This window comes from Nelumbo lutea, chromosome 3 (genome assembly GCF_056320005.1).
Source record: "Nelumbo lutea isolate HS-2025 chromosome 3, American lotus-T2T, whole genome shotgun sequence".
NCBI lineage: Eukaryota > Viridiplantae > Streptophyta > Magnoliopsida > Proteales > Nelumbonaceae > Nelumbo > Nelumbo lutea.
Genome location: NC_142686.1, coordinates 101,275,121 through 101,293,928, shown reverse-complemented (window position 1 = coordinate 101,293,928; position 18,808 = coordinate 101,275,121). Strand labels below are relative to the sequence as shown.

The 18,808-nt window shown below is 37.7% G+C and overlaps 1 protein-coding gene and 1 long non-coding RNA gene across 3 annotated transcripts; both read left to right on the top strand.

The window, feature by feature from the left end:
• Positions 1–7,481: 7,481 nt before the first annotated feature.
• On the top strand, positions 7,482–9,987 carry LOC148867198 (putative WRKY transcription factor 65). 2 transcript variants are annotated; one of them, XM_088975586.1, is made up of 3 exons: positions 7,482–8,145; positions 8,309–8,455; positions 9,065–9,987. In XM_088975586.1, the coding sequence occupies exons 1-3, from the start codon at positions 8,009–8,011 to the stop codon at positions 9,672–9,674; spliced, it is 894 nt and encodes a 297-aa protein (XP_088831712.1). In that variant the 5' UTR covers positions 7,482–8,008; the 3' UTR covers positions 9,675–9,987. The 2 variants fall into 2 exon arrangements, with proteins under 2 accessions (XP_088831712.1, XP_088831713.1); XM_088975587.1 differs by having other exon boundaries at positions 7,775–8,145; positions 8,312–8,455.
• Positions 9,988–11,050: 1,063 nt separating this feature from the next.
• On the top strand, positions 11,051–13,716 carry LOC148867197 (uncharacterized). Its single transcript, XR_016110352.1, has 2 exons — positions 11,051–11,506; positions 13,193–13,716. It is a non-coding gene; the product is annotated as an uncharacterized LOC148867197 (long non-coding RNA).
• The last annotated feature ends 5,092 nt before the right edge of the window (positions 13,717–18,808 follow it).

Below are 18,808 nucleotides of genomic sequence, written 5' to 3'. Positions count from 1 at the left end.
TATAGAGCTGACAAACGTTGGATAACGTCTCTATGAAGTGGGATGTTAACGGGTCGGGTTAAGCGGTAAACCCGCCGCAATCCAACAATGTTATGTTAGGGTTGGGGCCTTAATCAGGTTTTAGGTGAGGTTCAATCTGAAACAGGCCCTTCCAAACCCCATTCATCAGTATTAAGCTTGGTTTAATTAGTTTAGTGGGTTGAGAAGGACCCATTAATATTTATAAATATTTTCCCATCCCCTATTTAGGAGTGCAAATGGGTTTTTCATTTACAAGAATTAGAGGATGTTGGACTCGGGTTCGGACCAAGCCCATTAGAAAATTTAACAAACACTGGACCCAGATTGCACCCTAACTAGACAAAATATATATATTTTACCAATTTATTCATTCATGATAAATCGGATTTCCTGCCCACTATTAATTGCAGCCACACATCGCCATATTGAATTGTGAGATGTGTGGCTGCAATTGATAGAGTGTGGGTAGAAAAAATAAATAAGAAATTTGGGTTTTATTTTGAGTTTGGATCTCCTGTCCATACAAATTCTACATAGTATTATGCAAAAGATATACTCTCAATTTGAGGGAGTAATGTGTTGTAGATAGAGGTGGACAGAATTCTCATGGGCAGTAGATCCGGAGTCTTGAGAAAAAATTTTCGGAGTGTTTAAATTGATGACGATGTCTGTAATCCTTCCAAGAAAAACAAAATCCTTGCCCACAGCCCACCCTTTACGCCGGCCGAACCATCGTAAACGTCGAAGAAACCTACTGGCACGTCCAAATTTTCAAAACACACACAGTAACGCGGGCCTGAGGTATGGACAAAACAATGGAGAAAACTCCCCTTCTACTTGTCAAACAACAGAAAAACAAAGGGAATAGATAATCATCAAGTGGGGTCTACTCTCAATCACCTTCTATATAGCTAGACACTGGATCTGGATGTAATGAAGAGAGAGAAAAAGTCTACAAGATTAAGGTGACTCAGTCATCTTCACCATCTCTAACCCTTTAAAGCTTTAAATATAAATGGGACCCCATTCAGATGACGAAATGCCTGTTTTTCTTTCGTTGACGTATTCTTTACGAGGTATGAGGCCCCATTCGCCACCCTATTGTTAATTTGTCACCAACCTTCCCAATCAAATAATTAAAACTTCTAAGCAATTTCTTGTTTCTTTTTTTTTTCTTTGTCTATGCTTTTATTCATTTTTTAATGTAAATATATAATAACAAACAAATTTGATAGGTAAAAACAATAGATATCTATGAAAAATGGCAAGTTTCATGCACCTTACTTTTAATTTGTTGTAATATCTATTTAATCATCATTAATATTCATGAGGGTTTAGCAAAAGTTTTAGTATCAGCTGCCAATCTAATGCCTTTATTAAGGCCGGCTTGGAGCGGCAGTGTAAGACAAGCTCATATCGGTGCAAACTTTGTACTATCTATTTAATATTAACTCAAAATTAAATACAAAGACCGATATTTCATTTTATCCTTTTTTTTACCTAATTTATTTGTGATGAAGACTTCATTTGCGAAGAGTGTAAATACAAATATGTTCAGTGTAAATATAAATATGGGTGTGCCATTGGAGGGGATTCTATGGCCCCTGATACGTTGGAAGGGGTATATCGATATATAATAACCTTGCACTTCTTTTTTTAGTTTCTTTTTTCAAAATTTCATTGGGGCTGGGGGATATTTTAATATTCTTTAATTATTTAAAAATGTTTCTTAAAAATGTTTTAAAATAAGTATATCAATAAACTAAAGATGCGATACGATATACCTGATACAACTGGTTTAGGAATGTATTATATCAAAATTTTAAAAATTTAGGATTTATTTTACAACTAAATCCTGTTAGATTGAATTTATTTGATTTCTTATTGGGCATGCAAGCTTACAGCCCATATGTCAAGCAACTATCATATTTCACCTGTGTAATATCAAAATGTGGAAAATGACAAAATTTTCGATTTTCTTATATAAGAACTGTTTGGGGCACATTGGTGTATGTGATTTTAGTGGTATTAATAGTTAAAGTGAAATTGATATTTTACAAATGGGAGATAATGATGGTGATGATTCATTTAAAATGTAACAAGGGGCCGTGATCATAGGTGGGCCCCCTTATTAGGGTGCATTTAGCCAATAGATTAGTATCAGATTGAACACAATGCCATTACAAGGTGCGGTCTGGCGTTAAGTAAATACCAATCTGATGTCAGACAAGCGACATCTCATAGGACGTCCTTCAATAAATTTATTAGAGAAGGCTGACATGAAGGGACAAAGGCTGCCCTAGATATAAACAAAATTGATATAATGTCCATGTGTACTTTGTCATTTTAAAACTACCTTTCAACAATTAATCAGAATTATTAAACAACCAATCAGAATTAAATGGGTAAATTGGGGGAAAGGGAGGATGAGGGTCGGTTTGATTTGCCGTCGATCGATATAGGAATCGAAATCTTTTGGTTCAGACAGAAATAGGAATGAGAATAGGAATTGGTTGAAATAGGGTTTCATTTTTAGGGGAAGGGGAGGATAGGTCATTCCCCTCAAATGGGTGAATACTATTTCACTATGAATGGAAATGAAAATTTCAATTCCACCCAACCAAATAGTTGAAATCAGATCATTTCGATTTGGTACCCCTATTAACTCCTGTAAACCAAATGAGGCCTCAAATGAGAGAATGCTATTCCACCAAATTGCTGAAATTCATCAAGTGGGCCATTCCCATTTTAATTCCAAATCTCCCATTCTTGCAAACCAAGTAGAAACTAGCCCTAGAAGAGGTTGTGGTTGTAGAGAACCCCCACCCCGACACCACTCCTCCCCTTAGCTTTTTGACTCATAAAAATGGTGTTTGACATTGGTGTTGGGAATATCGCACTGTTATCTCATAAAAATGGTACTGGGCATGTAAAATTGTAATATTTCTTTTGTTTGGAACCGGTATTGTTACATAGGCATTTTTTGAGAAAATAGCATTGGTTTTATTTGGTACCAGTGCTAGCAGCAACATTTTCAACATTGATCTATATTATCCAACATCCAAGATGATGCCACATCATTGCACCACTGGCAGTAATGCGTTTTTGTTTTCTCAGAAAACATTGAATCTGGAGCAATTGATCTATAGTTTCCAACGTCAAAGATGATACCACATCGTTGCACCATTGGCTTCATTGTTTTCTCAAAAAACATTGAATTTGGCATTTTTCCATACCACACTTTCCTGATTTCCAAGGCGTTGCATGGAGCATCAATTTCTTTTTTGGAAAACAATACCAAAGAAGAGGTCGTTGTTTGAAGCACCACTTTCTCTGATGTGATACCTACGTGACGCAGGCATCAATGCCAAACATCTCCATGAACCTTTTGGGGAATTTATCTAAATTTCTTCCTCACTTTTTTGGTCTTATCTTAAATTTATCTTGAGTTTTTTAATACCTCTAAGATACCTAGTGGTGATGCGCGATTTGCTCAATCCCTCGTGTCCAATGACTGGGCTCGAACCAGGATTTGATTTGGCAGTGCTAAGCTGTCCGAGCTGGAAAGAGCTGTGAAGAAAGAAAGGTTAGAGTGTCTGGGTAGTTTTTACCCAAGAGAGCACTCCGATGCTTAAGTCATAATAGGGGTTTCTGTGAGAATATGTGAGAGAGTTCAAGAACTTTAGTGCGCATACCTTTTAGGGTGGTTTTGGAGTCTTTTTATAGCTATCTGAGGTTTAGGTGCCATCAGGCAATGTCTCTGAGTCTTTTGCGGAGCTGTTTCTGCAATTTGAAGTGTGCTGGAACTCAGTTGCTAGATTCGTGCGGCTGTTACAAGTCGCTCATGGGTCTCGTGAAGGCGCGGTGTATGGAACGGTTTAGACGAGCTTGTGTTGTTGGCGGGCCGAGCTTGCCCCAGCTCGGCCACACACCTGATGTTGGTTAACACGTGTTGACTTGTCAAGCTGTCTTGCTGACTTGGGAGCTGTATTGTCAATAGCGTCCACATGTCGGTAATTGTGTGAGGTGACTAACAGAAGTTTTCCACATTCATCATTAACTAGTTTTTAATTTTATGATAAAACATAATCATGGTTCATTTATTTCCTCTACTTTATGTTCTCTCATTTCAAAATCCATCAGTGGTTCTCTTCATCTTCCCATTTGTTCCTCATACGAAATAGGTTTCCAGCTTGGCCTTTACCTCACCTCAAGATCAAGCAACTGTTTATAAGGATTTTGGTTTAAAGGTCAGAGATAAACAGAAGGATATGTAGAGAAATTCAATAAAAAAAAAAAGAAAAAAAGAAAAATAGTGGGAGTGAGGGACCTTTCACTTTTACTTGGGGAGGTGCTTCCTTATTTAGAATTCAAGTGTGTATTTGGAGATTCATATAATAACTATAGATACTAGTTTGATAAATTTATAAGCCCAATCTATATCCTTACACCCTGTTTCCGTCTTGTATTGTGAATTTAATGCCCCCAGAAGATAGGAATTTTTTTCATTGTCTTAGGTGTGGATGGAGTTCCAAGTTGCAAGAGATGAGTTGCTACCAGGAGGAGAGAGTGCAGAAGTTTCCATTCATTGGGATTATAACTGTGAGATAATTCACAAATTAATTAAAACCATTCTGTTCCCTTCTGGTAAGTTATCTCTTTAATGGGGTATCTCCTACCTAAAATTTAAATTTCAAAGAACTCTACAATTATATTAGTTTAAATTTTCAAATATTTATTGAATGATCCCCACCCCAAGTGATAAATAAAAAAAAAAAAAAAAAAAGAAGAAGAAGAAGAAATAGTAGTATTTTGTCTCTTCAATGCAGGAAGGTGACCTATCCTCTTGAGAGAGATGTATTAAAGAAGCTGTAGAGTGAGACAAGTCAAGAATTGAGGAGGATAGAGGCAATAAACAAATTAAGAAAGTGTTGAGAAGGGAGAGAGAGTTGTGTAAAACAGATCATTTTCAGATGGCCACAGTACATCATAAGAGTTGTTAGGAGTAAGTAGGAATAGATATTTCGATATTTTGATGTTACAACTTACAAATGGGCCAATAACACTCATCTCTTCACGGAGAATCCGGAGCAGGAAACGGTCCTTCCATTTTTACTATTTCTTTTATCCATATCAACATTGACAGATGATAAATTAAGAAATTATAAATTGTCCAACTGCACTCATCAATTATTCGAAATTCAATAAGAATATAACCTTTTGTTCACTCTCTTTGTCCTTTAAAAGAGAAACCACCAGACTCAGAATTTCTTTTCTTATAATAATTAACCACGAATCTCCTATATTCATCAGCCTGTTCCTGATTTAGATTCAAAGCTTGAGAAGGCTCCTACTGAGTCTGCTTTTCAGTCTACCAACCAACCAACCAATCTAAGCACCAAGGCTCTCTCTCTCTGTCTCTGGTTCTGAGCAGGTAGATCTACTATTCTACGCGGCGAAATAAGGCTTGTCAATGGGAAGTGTCAATCCTCTGCGCCCTCTACGAAAAAAAAAATCCTCCGTGCCCCAATCTAGAAGAAGAAGAATTTTTTGAACTAAAATTTAGCTTCATCTGATGAAGAACCTGACGTAAATCCCTTTGTATTATTTATGAATTATCAAAGTACAAAGCGTGTTTATCTATTGATAAAGTTCTACTGTAGAACTTTTCCTTGCTTTTCCAAGGGTGAAGGAGGTCCCCTACAAGGCACTACCCCTACAAATAATAAACTTCCAAGTCTGTAAGATAGAAAGGATAGACTTGTACCTGTAGTAATTATATAAGGACTCCCAATGGTCTAAAAACTCGACTAAATTGGTCGTACATAGATTATCTGCAGCTTAGTGGATATACTGAAATTGGTGGCAGCAATCCTTGACCCACTGCCTCCTCCCTTATCTTTTCCTGGACCACAAGGGCCAACCTGATTAGTGAATAGATTGGTTTGGTCTTGGGTTGGCCAGCTTCACCTTTCAAATTGAACCCGGACAATTGGGTTTGCTACAGTTCAAATGAAGCAAATGGGTGTGGGTGTATCTTAGTTAAAATGTCTTTTACTACTAGTATAAACCATGGGTTGGACCGGTTTGAACCAGGTTTTTGTTGAATGTTTGATGGGTCCATTCTGAACCATTAATTTTAAGAGAATTGTAACTTTTGATAGGACATGAACCAACCGTCCTATTAATTAAATTCTTAGCATGGAAATTTTATAGTAAAAATAGAGGGCTTGAAATCAAACCCAAGTACACCAACTGAGCTTGATCTGCAATAAATAGAGAATTAATTTCCACAACTAACCATAATATTTAACTATACAATAGTTCCTTTTGATGAGTGCACACTGCACAGTAGGAGTTTCTATCCAATCCATATTAAATTCTATTTCATTGCTGCATTTTTTTTGTTTATATTGTCATATTTTACAAACTTTTAATTGCAACCATATTACAATTGTAATGCAAATATGTTTGACCAATCCAATCTTGGCCTCACCATGTGAGCTTGGTTGTATTTATCCGGTTTCTAAAACACTGCTCAAGCATGTGAACAAGAGAAGAAAACCCTTAATTAAAAATCACATATTTCCATTGCCTTTAATTTTCCCTCTTCCTTCCTCTTGTAGTGGCTTTTGGTTGATCATTTAGGTTTTAGTGCTTGGTTTTTCCTTAAAATGAACCCCTTTTAAGTGAAGAAAAATGGCAAACTTTTCATAGTTTTAAATTGTTGTTCTTGGAAAGTTGGAATAAATAAATAATAATTGATCTGCATTTATCTTTTTATGTTGCATAGCCATATATATTAATAGAAAAAGATACTATTAATATGTTCTAATAACTTACATACCATGCATTGACAATTTCTGGAAATATAATAACTTAGAATTAATTAATTATTATGAAAGAAATACACTACAACCAATTAATGATAGTTCCAACTCTTCTCAATTAACAACAAGAGGTTATCAAGAAGGCCAATAGTATAAACATCACAACAAAAGGAATTATTTAAATTGTGGCTTGCTTGATGAGCCTGGCTCGGCCCAATTCCTATTAATTCCTGGTTTTTGAGATGATTACTGCAAATCCAACTAAACTATCTGCATATGCCATGTGCCATTATCAGGCACTGTTTCAGTTGTTTGAACCTAGAATAGAAGATAGATTTACCAACTACAAAAGCACAGTCTATAATCTAAACTACTCTGCCTAAATATAAAATTACAAGTTGAAGAAACCAATTTAAAATTTGAATACACTCCATATTATTAATGCCAAGGAACCCATTTTCTAACTTCCATTATCCACCCAAAACCAAGCAAGAGATGGAAATGATCAACAATCCATGTCTTAAGAATTAAGAAACCAAATTAGAATTCAGAGATAAAAAAAGTTAACAACTGTTTAAAAAATCAATTGAAGATACTACATAATTGCAAGGTGTACTAAGAGGGTGTTTTGTATTTCCAAGTAGGAAGCTGCCACCAAGTATGAAAACCAGGAGGAGAAGAAGCCAAAAGGTGATGAGATCATCAAGAAAAAAAGAAATGAGAAATTTTCAAAGAACTCAAACTCCCCTTTCATGGAGGGAGAGACCATGTGATCCCATTCCCACATTATTTTATATTTCTTTATCAGCTTCCTTGATCAAAATCAAATTTGTGGTCGCTTTCACTTGCGATATATTTAATCCAGATTATTTCGTATTTGCCTGCACGTCCTCTATAAACTATACAACTGCCCATCTGTCAACATGACGGCTCATGTTAAAGCCTAACCCTCATTCCACCACCCTCTCCCAATTTCTTCTTCCCACCAAATCCCCTCTCTTCTCTCTCTCTCCGGCCACTCTGATTATCTCCTTCCCCCGACGACCCTTCACCATGGATGAATTATTGCAGTAGGCATCGATCTTCAAGGAGTTTATAACTTTGTATCAACTGACACCGGCTCGGGAGATCATTAGTTGCATTATTCAGCTGTGATCATGGAGGGTAGATTCAGCAACCCTTTTGTTGGCGAGCAAGTGGGTGTACGAATTACGCCAAAAAGTGGAGGAGAATCACCCTTCTCCGGCGTGATCAGCGAAGGAAAGGTTACTTCTACGTCGTCCCCGAAGAGAAGGTTAGTTTAGGTTCGGAATTAATAAAATGGTGTCTTCTTTCGCCGGAATTGTGTAGGATTCCGGTTAGCTCCAACAGTCTCTGTGCTTGTTGCTCTGAATTTTATGTGATTAATTGAAGAGAGACCACTTTGTCTGGTTGCTTCTTTCTTTTACTTGCTTCAGTAGGCGCTCTGTACAGAAGAGGGTGGTGTCCGTGCCGATCGGGGACGTCGATGGTTCTCGGCTCAAGGGGGAGGGAGCTCCGCCTTCCGATTCGTGGGCCTGGAGGAAGTACGGACAAAAGCCCATCAAAGGTTCTCCCTATCCCAGGTAAGCTAGCTATAATCTGATTCTGATCAGCTGCTTCATCTCTAACATGAGCTCAGCCTTTCAGCCTTCAACCTTCAGAATTCTTGTTCTTTCTTCAGTCGGATCTGATTGGTTCTCGACGAGTTCATCAGAGCCGCATGATTTTCAGTAACATCACAATTTTGTAGAACACTGCACATGTTAACAGAAAATGCACAAAAAACCGTTACAAATGGTGATCACTGATGCACGGTACTCGAGTCGAACCAGTCGACCCAGAGGCCAGAATTTCGGTGCATTATAAGGAAACCGTGGGCCTAATAACTAACATGCGCAGTATTTTTAAGGGTCGTGTCCTAAACTGAGCCCACGGATTATTGTCCTCTGTCTCAGTGACAGACTCTCGGGGCTGTTTAGTTTCGCCGCCGTGAGACTGTGACAGAAGAGAAGGACCGAGTCACTGAGCAAGAGAAGCAGCTGGGCTGGGAATGGGATGACGTAATTCACGAACGGTACATGTTAGCACGAACCTGGTCACGCTAAAATGGGCCAGGGGTTTAGTTCGTGATTAAGTTAAGATTGGATTAACTCATTAATTGTCGTTTTCGTTTGTTTAAACCTCCTTCGCAGGGGATATTATCGATGCAGTAGTTCAAAGGGTTGTCCGGCGAGAAAACAAGTGGAGAGGAGCCACGTGGACCCCACAATGCTTGTCATAACGTATGCGTGTGAACACAACCACCCTTGGCCGGCCTCCAGAAATTCTAATTCTACCGCTTCTCATTCTAACACCACCGCCACCACCACCTCCGCCACTCCACCCGCCGTTGTTTCCCCCGCCAACGGTAGCAGCAGTCCCCCCTCCACTACCACCGAAAATGATATTTCCCCAAAATTCCCGCCAGAAGAACCGGTTGTCTTCTCAGATCGACCAGCTATAGAACCGGATGATAGTAAGTTCGGTGATCTGGGAGAGGAATCAATGATCACCAGCGACGACTTTAGCTGGTTCTCCGACGTGCCATCCACCTCACCCGCCGTACTCGAGAGCACGACTTATCCGGGGAGCAGCAGCGGGAGCGCTGACGTGGCGATGATATTCCAGATGAGAGAAGAAGACGAGTCTCTGTTTGCCGATCTCGGCGAGTTGCCGGAGTGTTCGTTGGTTTTTCGTCGAGGGATTTTTGAGCAAGATGAGGAGAGCCGGCGTTGCAGTCCGATGTGCGGGAGCACGGGATGAGATGAGGCCCTGCGCCATCACCACTTGCGATTGCGTAGCCTCCCCAGAATCCATATGATAATATTATAATCAACGGAGTGCGTATCGTGCGCCACAAGATACAGAATTTTTCCGTTTTCTTTATTTTTTCTTGCCTCGATTTTGGTGTAAAATAGTGAAATCAAAATAAAAAAAAGGAGGGGGAATATTTAATGGCGGGGATGCTCCGGGACCTGTCTTGATCTCCTTGTAATTAATATCAGAGTCGTCCGTTCCCAACGGCTCCCCTTCCACTTTAATTTGGGTTTCTGCTTTGAGATGTTATCTGATACAACTCTTCTACGCATCTTTAATGAATCACGTCCGGATTGACAGATCAGAACTCAGAAGAGGTGCATATGCAAGTCCAACACTGAAGAAGGTGCAACTATGAAGAGCATGTGGTGGCGTGGTGCATCTGTTTGGAACCGTTTTTTCATGTAGGAAACAACGGTATTTCAGGAAACAACTATGTGTTTGGAATTAATTTTTTCATAGAAAATGGTGTTCCAAACCAAATTGGGCAGTGATGTGGCAATGGATAATAGTTAAAAGTGCAAAAAAACATTTCTTAAAGCATTGGTAGTAAACATAAAAAGTTGTTGCTCCAAGAAACGTCTTACTTGTCAGTAATGATTTCAAACAAAATAAAGGCTTCCAACTTGCATCTTTAGCGTCATGCCAAATATATACTTAGTTTTATGTTTTCAGAAAACGTTTTGTCACTTGCCACAAGGGATGTTTGTTATATGGTTCAAACTGTACCAAATCATATCGTAATTTGCAGTTTAATTTAGAAATCAGATTAAATCATAAATACATAAACCGTAAGCTGATATAACATATATATAATATATAACAAGGGTTCGTTTGGTTTGCAGTTGGAATCAGAATTGGAATCCGAATAGTCCATTCCTTATGTTTGTTTCAAATACAAATGAGAATGAAAATGAAAATTAAAATCAGCAGAAATAAGATTTCATTCCCAAAGAAAGAGGCAAGGTATGGCTATTCCCTCAAAGGGAGGAATGTCATTCTAGCAAAAACAGAAATGGAATTCCAAATTCATCCAACAAAACAGTTAGAATTGGAATAACCAATTCCAATTCCAATTCCAAAACCCTATTCCTAAACACTCTCATTCTAACCAAATTAAATTACCAACTACAACGATTCAACGATTTCAGAGCCCTATTCCCGTTAACTTTCTAATTAGATTAAACCCAATAAAATAGTCCAAACCGTGTTAAAAACCTAAAACCACTGGTTATTAAACTGTATTTTACTGAATTTATCTAAAATCAATTCTAAATTACAACGAACCAAACCGTGAACACCCACCCTTACACATCGGATCAGGACTTTTTCTTAAAACCATCAATTAGATGCAATGGTATTGTGTTGTTGATTTTGCGGAATCATGACTTAGAAATTAGAATACGCCGATATGAATTGAGTTGAAATGTGAAGAATGAAGTGAAGGTAGCCCAATAGCCAATATAATAGGCCATAAACCAACACCTTCCCACTTTAATATATATGGATAGATGTGACGGTTAGCATTCCGCATTCCGCATTCCGCAGAAAGGAATATGAACTCAAAGATGTCACACTTTTGACTTTGTGTTGTCTTCATGCACCTCACGCCAAGCCGACAATATGAATGAGATTATGAGAAACGACACCGCACGTGAGTGCACCCCTCATCAAATCAAATCAAATCACTCCCCATTTCATTGAAAATGTGCTTCTATGAAACGTCCCAATTAGGGGTGTTAATTGGATTGGATTTAGCCCAATCCATCCGGTCTAATGTAAGTACATTATAAATGATTTCAATCTATTTAATTTTATTTTGATTTAGATTGGTGTCAACCCAAATCTAATGCATTGATACATATATTATTATTTTATATCAATAAAGCAGATATTGGTTTAATCCAACCCAATTCAATATAAATTTGTTATGGATAGACCAAGTCCAATCCAATCTAATATTCTTTATCTTTCCACAAGATTTTCAAAAGAAGGTGATCCTTAGGGTTTTCTTTGGGGTGGCTCCCTTTAGGGAGTCTCGAAGAGAGCCACCCATTTAGGTTCTCATTTCCCCTTCTCTCTCTCTCTCTCTCTCTCTCTCTCTGCTTCGAGAGAGGCTTTCTCTTGAGTTTTTCTTGAGGCTTTGTTCTCTGGTTTCTCCCATCTAGGTTCTCCTTTCCCCCCTATTTTCTCCCATTTGCATTTTGACATGGGGTTCTTCCCTTCAACTCTTTATTAGACGATCGTTACTGATGGATGTAGTTTCACGATTGCCGTCTATGATTGAGTCATTTCACGGTTCTTTAACAGATGCTATTCATGGTGAATTCCGTTTGCAATTCTTCGGCGAAGGCAGTCTTTTAGAGCTCTCTACCGTCAAATTCATTCGCCATTTGTGGTGGATTGGAGATGTGCATCTCTACTTCTATTGGTGATTTTTATTCACCTTTAAATGGTTGCAGAATTTCCTTATGTTCTCCTTCATCCATTTGTATATTTTGTTCTCTTGAGAAATTGTTTTCTGTGTTTTCTGATTGGCTTTATCGGCATTTTTTTGTATCAATTTCTTGATTGACAGAAATATAATGCGTAATAATGGTTTCAAAAAAAAAACCAATCTAATAAATATTTTGGATCGGATTGGTCCAAGACAATGTCTTGTTAATCCATAAATCCGTCTAAATTGATTATGGACTAGACGGAGTCCAATCCAAAACTGGTCCATTGACACCCTTAGTCCCAATAAAAAACGCTTCCAATACGTTCTTGGTTTGGTTGTAACCCTTCTTAAGTTTACGGTTTGAAATGTTGAGGATAGTGAAACCAAGGCACATAACTGTATTAACTGTACTAACCGAAAAGGATAAGATAGTCTGTAACTGTAGCATTTATCTCTCTCTCTAGACATATTTATATTATATAACATCTTTTTAGAGTTCTCAATCCCCCTGCTACACAGTGAGCAAGCCGATCACCTGGTGGCAATAGGTGAACATATATCAAATGTTGAGTTAATTCAATTTGTTCTGGGCAAATTGGGCCCTGAATATGGCTGGTAACTATAATTCAATTTGCTCTTGAATCATGAGATTTGTACAGAGCATACAAAAGCTTTGTTTGAATCATTTCAACACCCCGTCTTGTGTAGCTTCTTCCGTTCTATAAAAGAAAGGGAAAACCTGAAAAACTAAGAACATCAAACATTCTCAAGAATTGATATCCAGATTCCGGCGCCAGTCACCATATTAAAGTTGATCTTTGAGAATTTGCATTTGGGTTCGGATTATATTGGGCATACTATTGGTGATGGTAATGGTCTTCCTATTGTTCACACTGGATGTTCCAAATTATATTATTTTCATTTTATTCCAGCAGCTAGGGGATGTGTTGCATGTTCTTAATATTACTTTGCAAAATTTTCTAAGGATATATAATAATTGTTTTTTTACAAATTTATGGTGAAGGATGTACACAAGATGATGGTTCTCCTTCAGGACAGTTCTTGAGATTGGCCTTTACAAGTTATCTTGTATAGGTGGATGGTAATAAAGCTTCACATGCTTCTCAACGACTCAACCATTGCCCCTGGTTGGTGTGAAAGTGTCTATTGATAGCCAGGTGGCATGATCGCTTGGGGCATCATCCAGCCCCTAGCTACAATATAGCTAGACATGTTGTTAAGGTTCAGTTTGGAAAGAATACGAATATATATAAAATAATACAAATTATATACTCCTTCCAAACTGAGCCTAATGCTCACAATCTTCAGTTATCCTATATTAGAGAGAAAGAATGTCATTTTGTTCTTCATACCCATTAGGCAAGGCACATAAACTTCCTAGTACTACATTCTATGAATCACCATTAGAATTGATTAATTGTGATGTATGGGGTCCATCACCTATAGCTTCATCACATGGTTTTAAATATTTTAGTATTTGTTGATGCTTTCAACCGCTTTCAATGGATTTATCCTCCAATACTTAAATCTGATTCCTTGCAAGTTTTCATTAGATGCAAACCTTATGTTGAAAAGCTTCTTACTACAAAATTAAATGCCTCCAAACCATGGTTTTGAAAACCAAATCGAAAATGGAACCGTTTTGGTCTGACCACTGGTTCTCGGGTCAAATGGTCTGACCATTTAGTTTGAATCCCAATTAGACGATTTTGGTCTGAGATTAGACCCGAATTCATGACCGATTTCTGGGTCAATCGGTCTGACGGTCCAATCCGGTCCGATTTTCAAAATCATGCTCCAAACGGATGGCGGAGGTGAATTTATGAATTCAAGCCATTCTCAATCAAATGTCGTATTCAACACCTCACATCATGTCTTCACACCTCTGAGCAGAATGGTTTATGTTCAAAAACATTGGCAAATTGTTGAAACTAGTTTAACTCTACTAGCAAAGTCACTTGTCGCCCACAAACTACCAGTGGTAACCTTTTTAACATATATTGCCATGTCACATTCAATGAACAAAATATTTCCCTTTGCAACTACATCTTCAACATCACCTATATCATCCTATAGTATACTTTGGACCACCTCCCATTGTATAGCTCATTTGGAGATCAACACTCCTGATTTTACTAACACTAATGGACATTTTATATTTTTCATGTTATTTATTTTGATGTTATACATTGTTTCTTTTCATTTTTTTTTATTTTTTTAATGTAATAAACTGCAAAAGCTTGTCAAGTATTTTTGTCATTTTTTCATATTGAGTTATTGATGTGGGGCCCACATGATTCCATGACATATATTTGCCATTGAATGTTGTATATAGGGGTGTCAATTAGACTAGATTTGGTCTAATCCGATCAAGTCCAATGCGAGTCCATTATAAATGGACCAGGTCCAATCCAATCCATTAAATATTTTGGACCACTTTGGACCAGTCCAATTCAATGTCTGGACCATCCAATCTGTTCAAATTCGTTTTGATATAGATTAGTTTCAACCCAAACCTAATTCATCGGCACCTATATTCTTATCCTATATCTATGTACCAAATATTGGCTTAATCTAATCCAATCCAATATAAAATTTTATTATGGACGGACCAAGTCCAATCCAATCTAATAAATATTTTGGACTGGATTGATCTGATCCAATATGCCCTGTTGGTCCGTCCAAATTGATTTTGGATAGGACGGGACCCAATCCATCCAAACTCATCCTATGCAAACATGCAATAAGGGACTAAGTGGAGTTTTCAATCCTAAATTCAGCCACCAAGCATCCTTTGATTAGGCCATGTTGGTTCAACTCTCATTCTTTCTCATTCTTACCCAAGAATCCAATATGAAATTCTGAAATGGGCCTAGGTCTCCAAAATTATTGGCATAGATGTTTACTGGTGGGCCCACTAGCATAAGTTTCCATGACAATCTGCCAATGGACATTCATGGTGGTGGTTTTGTAGACTTAGGCCAGCCGTTTATGACCACTGGCATAGAGTTTTTTTAAAGAATGAAATGAGCAAAATGGGGCATGATTATTTTTCATGCTGCAGGTTACCTCAATTTTTATACTATAATAGGCTGATTTTTCATTCTGAAAAGAATGAATCCAATGACAAGAAGTTTGCAACCAAACGCTCTAATATAATTCATTCTTGCCCATTCTTTCCCAAAATGAGCAAGAATTAAAAAAAAAAAAATGAGGCCTAGAGCAGTGAACCAAACATGGCCTAAAACATCCTGAAAAGAAGGTAACAATGATTGTTGAAATTGATGCCTCACTAAAAAATAGAACATGGAAACTTGTTCACTATTCTCCCTCTATGAACCTTGTTGATTACAAATGGCTCTTTGACCTCAAGAAAAATCCATATTGCACTTTCTAAGGATATAAGGGTCCGTTTGGTTTACAGTCAGAATCGGAATCGGAATCAGAATCGAAATCCTCCGGAATCGGAATGGTCCATTCCCATAATCTTTTTGGTTCAAACATGAATGGGAATGCGAATTGAAATCAGCAGAAATGGCCATTTCATTCCCAAGGGAGGGGCAGGGAATGGCCATTCCCTCAAATGGGAGAATGACATTCTAGCAGGAATGGGAATGGGAGTCCGATTCCTCCCAACCAAACAATTGGAATCGGAATGATTCCGATTCCGATTCCAAACCCCTATTCCTGTGAATCAAACGGGGCCTAAGTCTTGGCTTGTAGCTCATGGCTTCAGTTAACACCCCTGGTTAGATTATGTTGACACATTTATCCCTAGGGTTAATCCTACCACTATACGAGTTGTCATCAACATGGCTATCTCTTCCAACTAGCCCTTGCATCAGATTGATATACACAATGTCTTCAATTGCAAATTGACACTACAGTCCAGCGAACCCCTTTCTAATGTAATTGAGTATAGATGTATTGTTGGTGTATCGTAATATCTCACCATGTCTAGACCTGACATTGCATTTGCCGTCAATATGATCTATTAAAGGTATATTGAGATAGATATCTGAATGGAACCATTTCCCATGGCAATTTCTTCATTTCATGTTCTTCTCCAACTCTTCATGCATATTCAAATGCCGATCAAACTAGCTACCCAATGGATTGACATTTTTCATAGGGATTTTTGCATTTTCTTAGGAAAGAATCTTATATCATGGTCCTCTAAGAAACAAGCTATAGTTTCTAGATCTGACACTGAATCTGAATATAGAAGCATTGCTTGTGCCACACCTCAAGAGTATGGCTTATGTCTCTTCTTCATGACTTCCAAATTAAACCTGTTCATGAACCGAATAGCCTGCCTGACAGACTAGTCCAGCCTGAGCCTGAACCCGATTTGACTATAGAATATATAATAAAAAATACAATATTCGTCTAATCAGGCTTTGGGTTTTATATTAGTTAAGGCTTAGGTTCGGGCCTGATAATTTTTTTTTTTTTTTTTTTATTTATAAAGAGAAAAAACTCAGCCTATGAAGAGGTCTAATTGAAATCTCTCAGAATTGTCATTGATTTGAGAGCCACATATATCATTGCAAACCCTATTCCCCATTCCCATGCCAAGCACATACAAATTGATTTTCATTTGTATGGAGCAGATTGCAAGGAAAAGAGTACTCATTCAGTTCATCTCTAGCGAAGATAAATTGGCTGACATAATATTACAATTGGTTCTACGTGGCAAGTTGATGGTGTCTCCTCTTGAATAGTGAAGACCAAGGCACATAATTGTGTTAACTATACTAACTGATCATAAGGATAAGATGTCTCTACTTGTTCCATTTATCTGTTAGACGTCTGTACGTTATGTAACTAATTATAACACGTACTCATGTATACAACATTTTTCAGAGCTCTCACCATTATCTGAGAGTCTCTGTACTCCATTTAGACCTGTTTGTTGCATCTGTTATTAGATGAATAAGCATCATTTTGATGGTTTTAAAAATACTTAAACAAAATCAACACATTCTGTCTTCCTACTTTGCTCATATGGAATTTTTAAAAATAAATGAAATTGAAAACCGAAACATTCATGTTGTGACGGTTAAGGATAAGGAGAATCTTTATTTGTTTCATTGTTTATAGCACAACTTTTAAAGATCACAAGTTGTTTGGACAATTGAGTAATTGAGACTTGAGAGGATATATTTTAGGGACCGTCATTCTCTACTTTTCCGTATAGTTTTCCGTATAGGTAGGCATTGGAGTGGGGGTTTTTGATAATTTGAATGTTTATATTTCTGCAGTGAAAATCAGAAATTTGTATTGAGTGTGTCTCTACTTTTCCGTATAGTTTTCAAAATCGGATTGGACTGGATGGTTAGACCGAAAAATCGGGAACTGGTCACCTGATCGGTTCTGTTTTCCCCCAAACCCGTTTTTTCCCCCCAAATCATTGATTTTGGTCAGCAAACCGCTGAACCGGCTAGTTAACTGTTTAAATGGTTTTGACCGTTTTTCATTTTTTTTTTGTCAAAGCGGACAGGCCGTTCAGATCGAATGGTCAGACCGTTCAAATCAGTAACCGGACCCCTGACCGGTTCGTTTTTAAAAACCATGCTTTTCCATATATTTTATTTGCCAAATATTCAATTAGTTACAATAATTCAGTGTTATTAAAAACTATAAATACGTCTCCTTATTTAAACTTTGAACAAAAAAAATCCTAGGCTATGTTTGGTTTGAAAGAAAAGGCAAGGAAAGGAAAGAAAAGGTAATTTCTCTGGAAAATCCTAAGTTATGTTTGGTTTGAAAGAAAAGACAAGGAAAGGAAGGAAAAGGTAATTTCTCTGGGCTTCAGCTTTGATTGAGCGGCACTTAGAAGAAGCTACTGAAATTAGTGCCTATTTGGGAGGGTTTTTGGGTATCGGCTTATGGCGTTACATGAAATGAGAAACCCGAAACGTCACGAAACCACATTTGGTAAAAATCCAAAAGCCCAAACGTAGGTTTAGATGAGCTGTATAATTGACTTTCCAGTAAAGCTTTCTCAGGTGGCTTACTCTGAAGTGGACCACTCAAAGTAGAATCCCTCTCTCAAGCAGCACTTAAAAGCTAGAAGGCAAGATATTTCAACGTTATCAAACAATAGGATTGCACATGAATCGAGTTTTTCACGAGTTATTCAGTTCTGTTTAAGCTTGATATATGTTCATTTGCTAATTGTGCTAAGCTTGAGTCTAATAAAATTCGATTCATGAACTTGAATATATAAGCTTTTGCGTTAAGTCAATTGTAAGCTTAATTTTCTAACTTAAATATTATTTAATTTTTTTTTTTATCAAATCAAACTGAAATAACAAAATATTCAACTCAATTTAGCTCAAATCCACTCCTAACTACCAATCAGTGGCTTGGCATCAATCGACGCAAGGGTCCCAATCCTCCACTACATGATTAGCCAAGACTCAAGAGGGCCCCAGAAATTATGTGCTTCTGCAACCCACGATTTACACGTGCTTATCCCGTAGCAGCCACGTTGACGTTCAGCTGACAATTTTGAAAAAGATGGAGGTGGGCTCACCCTAACACAGTGGCCCCTCTCAAATCACTAAATGAACTGACATCACCATTGGTCCACCAGCCACCCATCACTCCTTTG

Coding starts and splice junctions, on each gene's coding strand:
- LOC148867198 (XM_088975586.1), top strand. CDS start 8,009: ATGGAGGGTAGATTCAGCAACCCTTTTGTTGGCGAGCAAGTGGGTGTA. Junction 8,146..8,308: donor ACGTCGTCCCCGAAGAGAAG/GTTAGTTTAGGT, acceptor TACTTGCTTCAG/TAGGCGCTCTGTACAGAAGA. Junction 8,456..9,064: donor AAAGGTTCTCCCTATCCCAG/GTAAGCTAGCTA, acceptor CCTCCTTCGCAG/GGGATATTATCGATGCAGTA.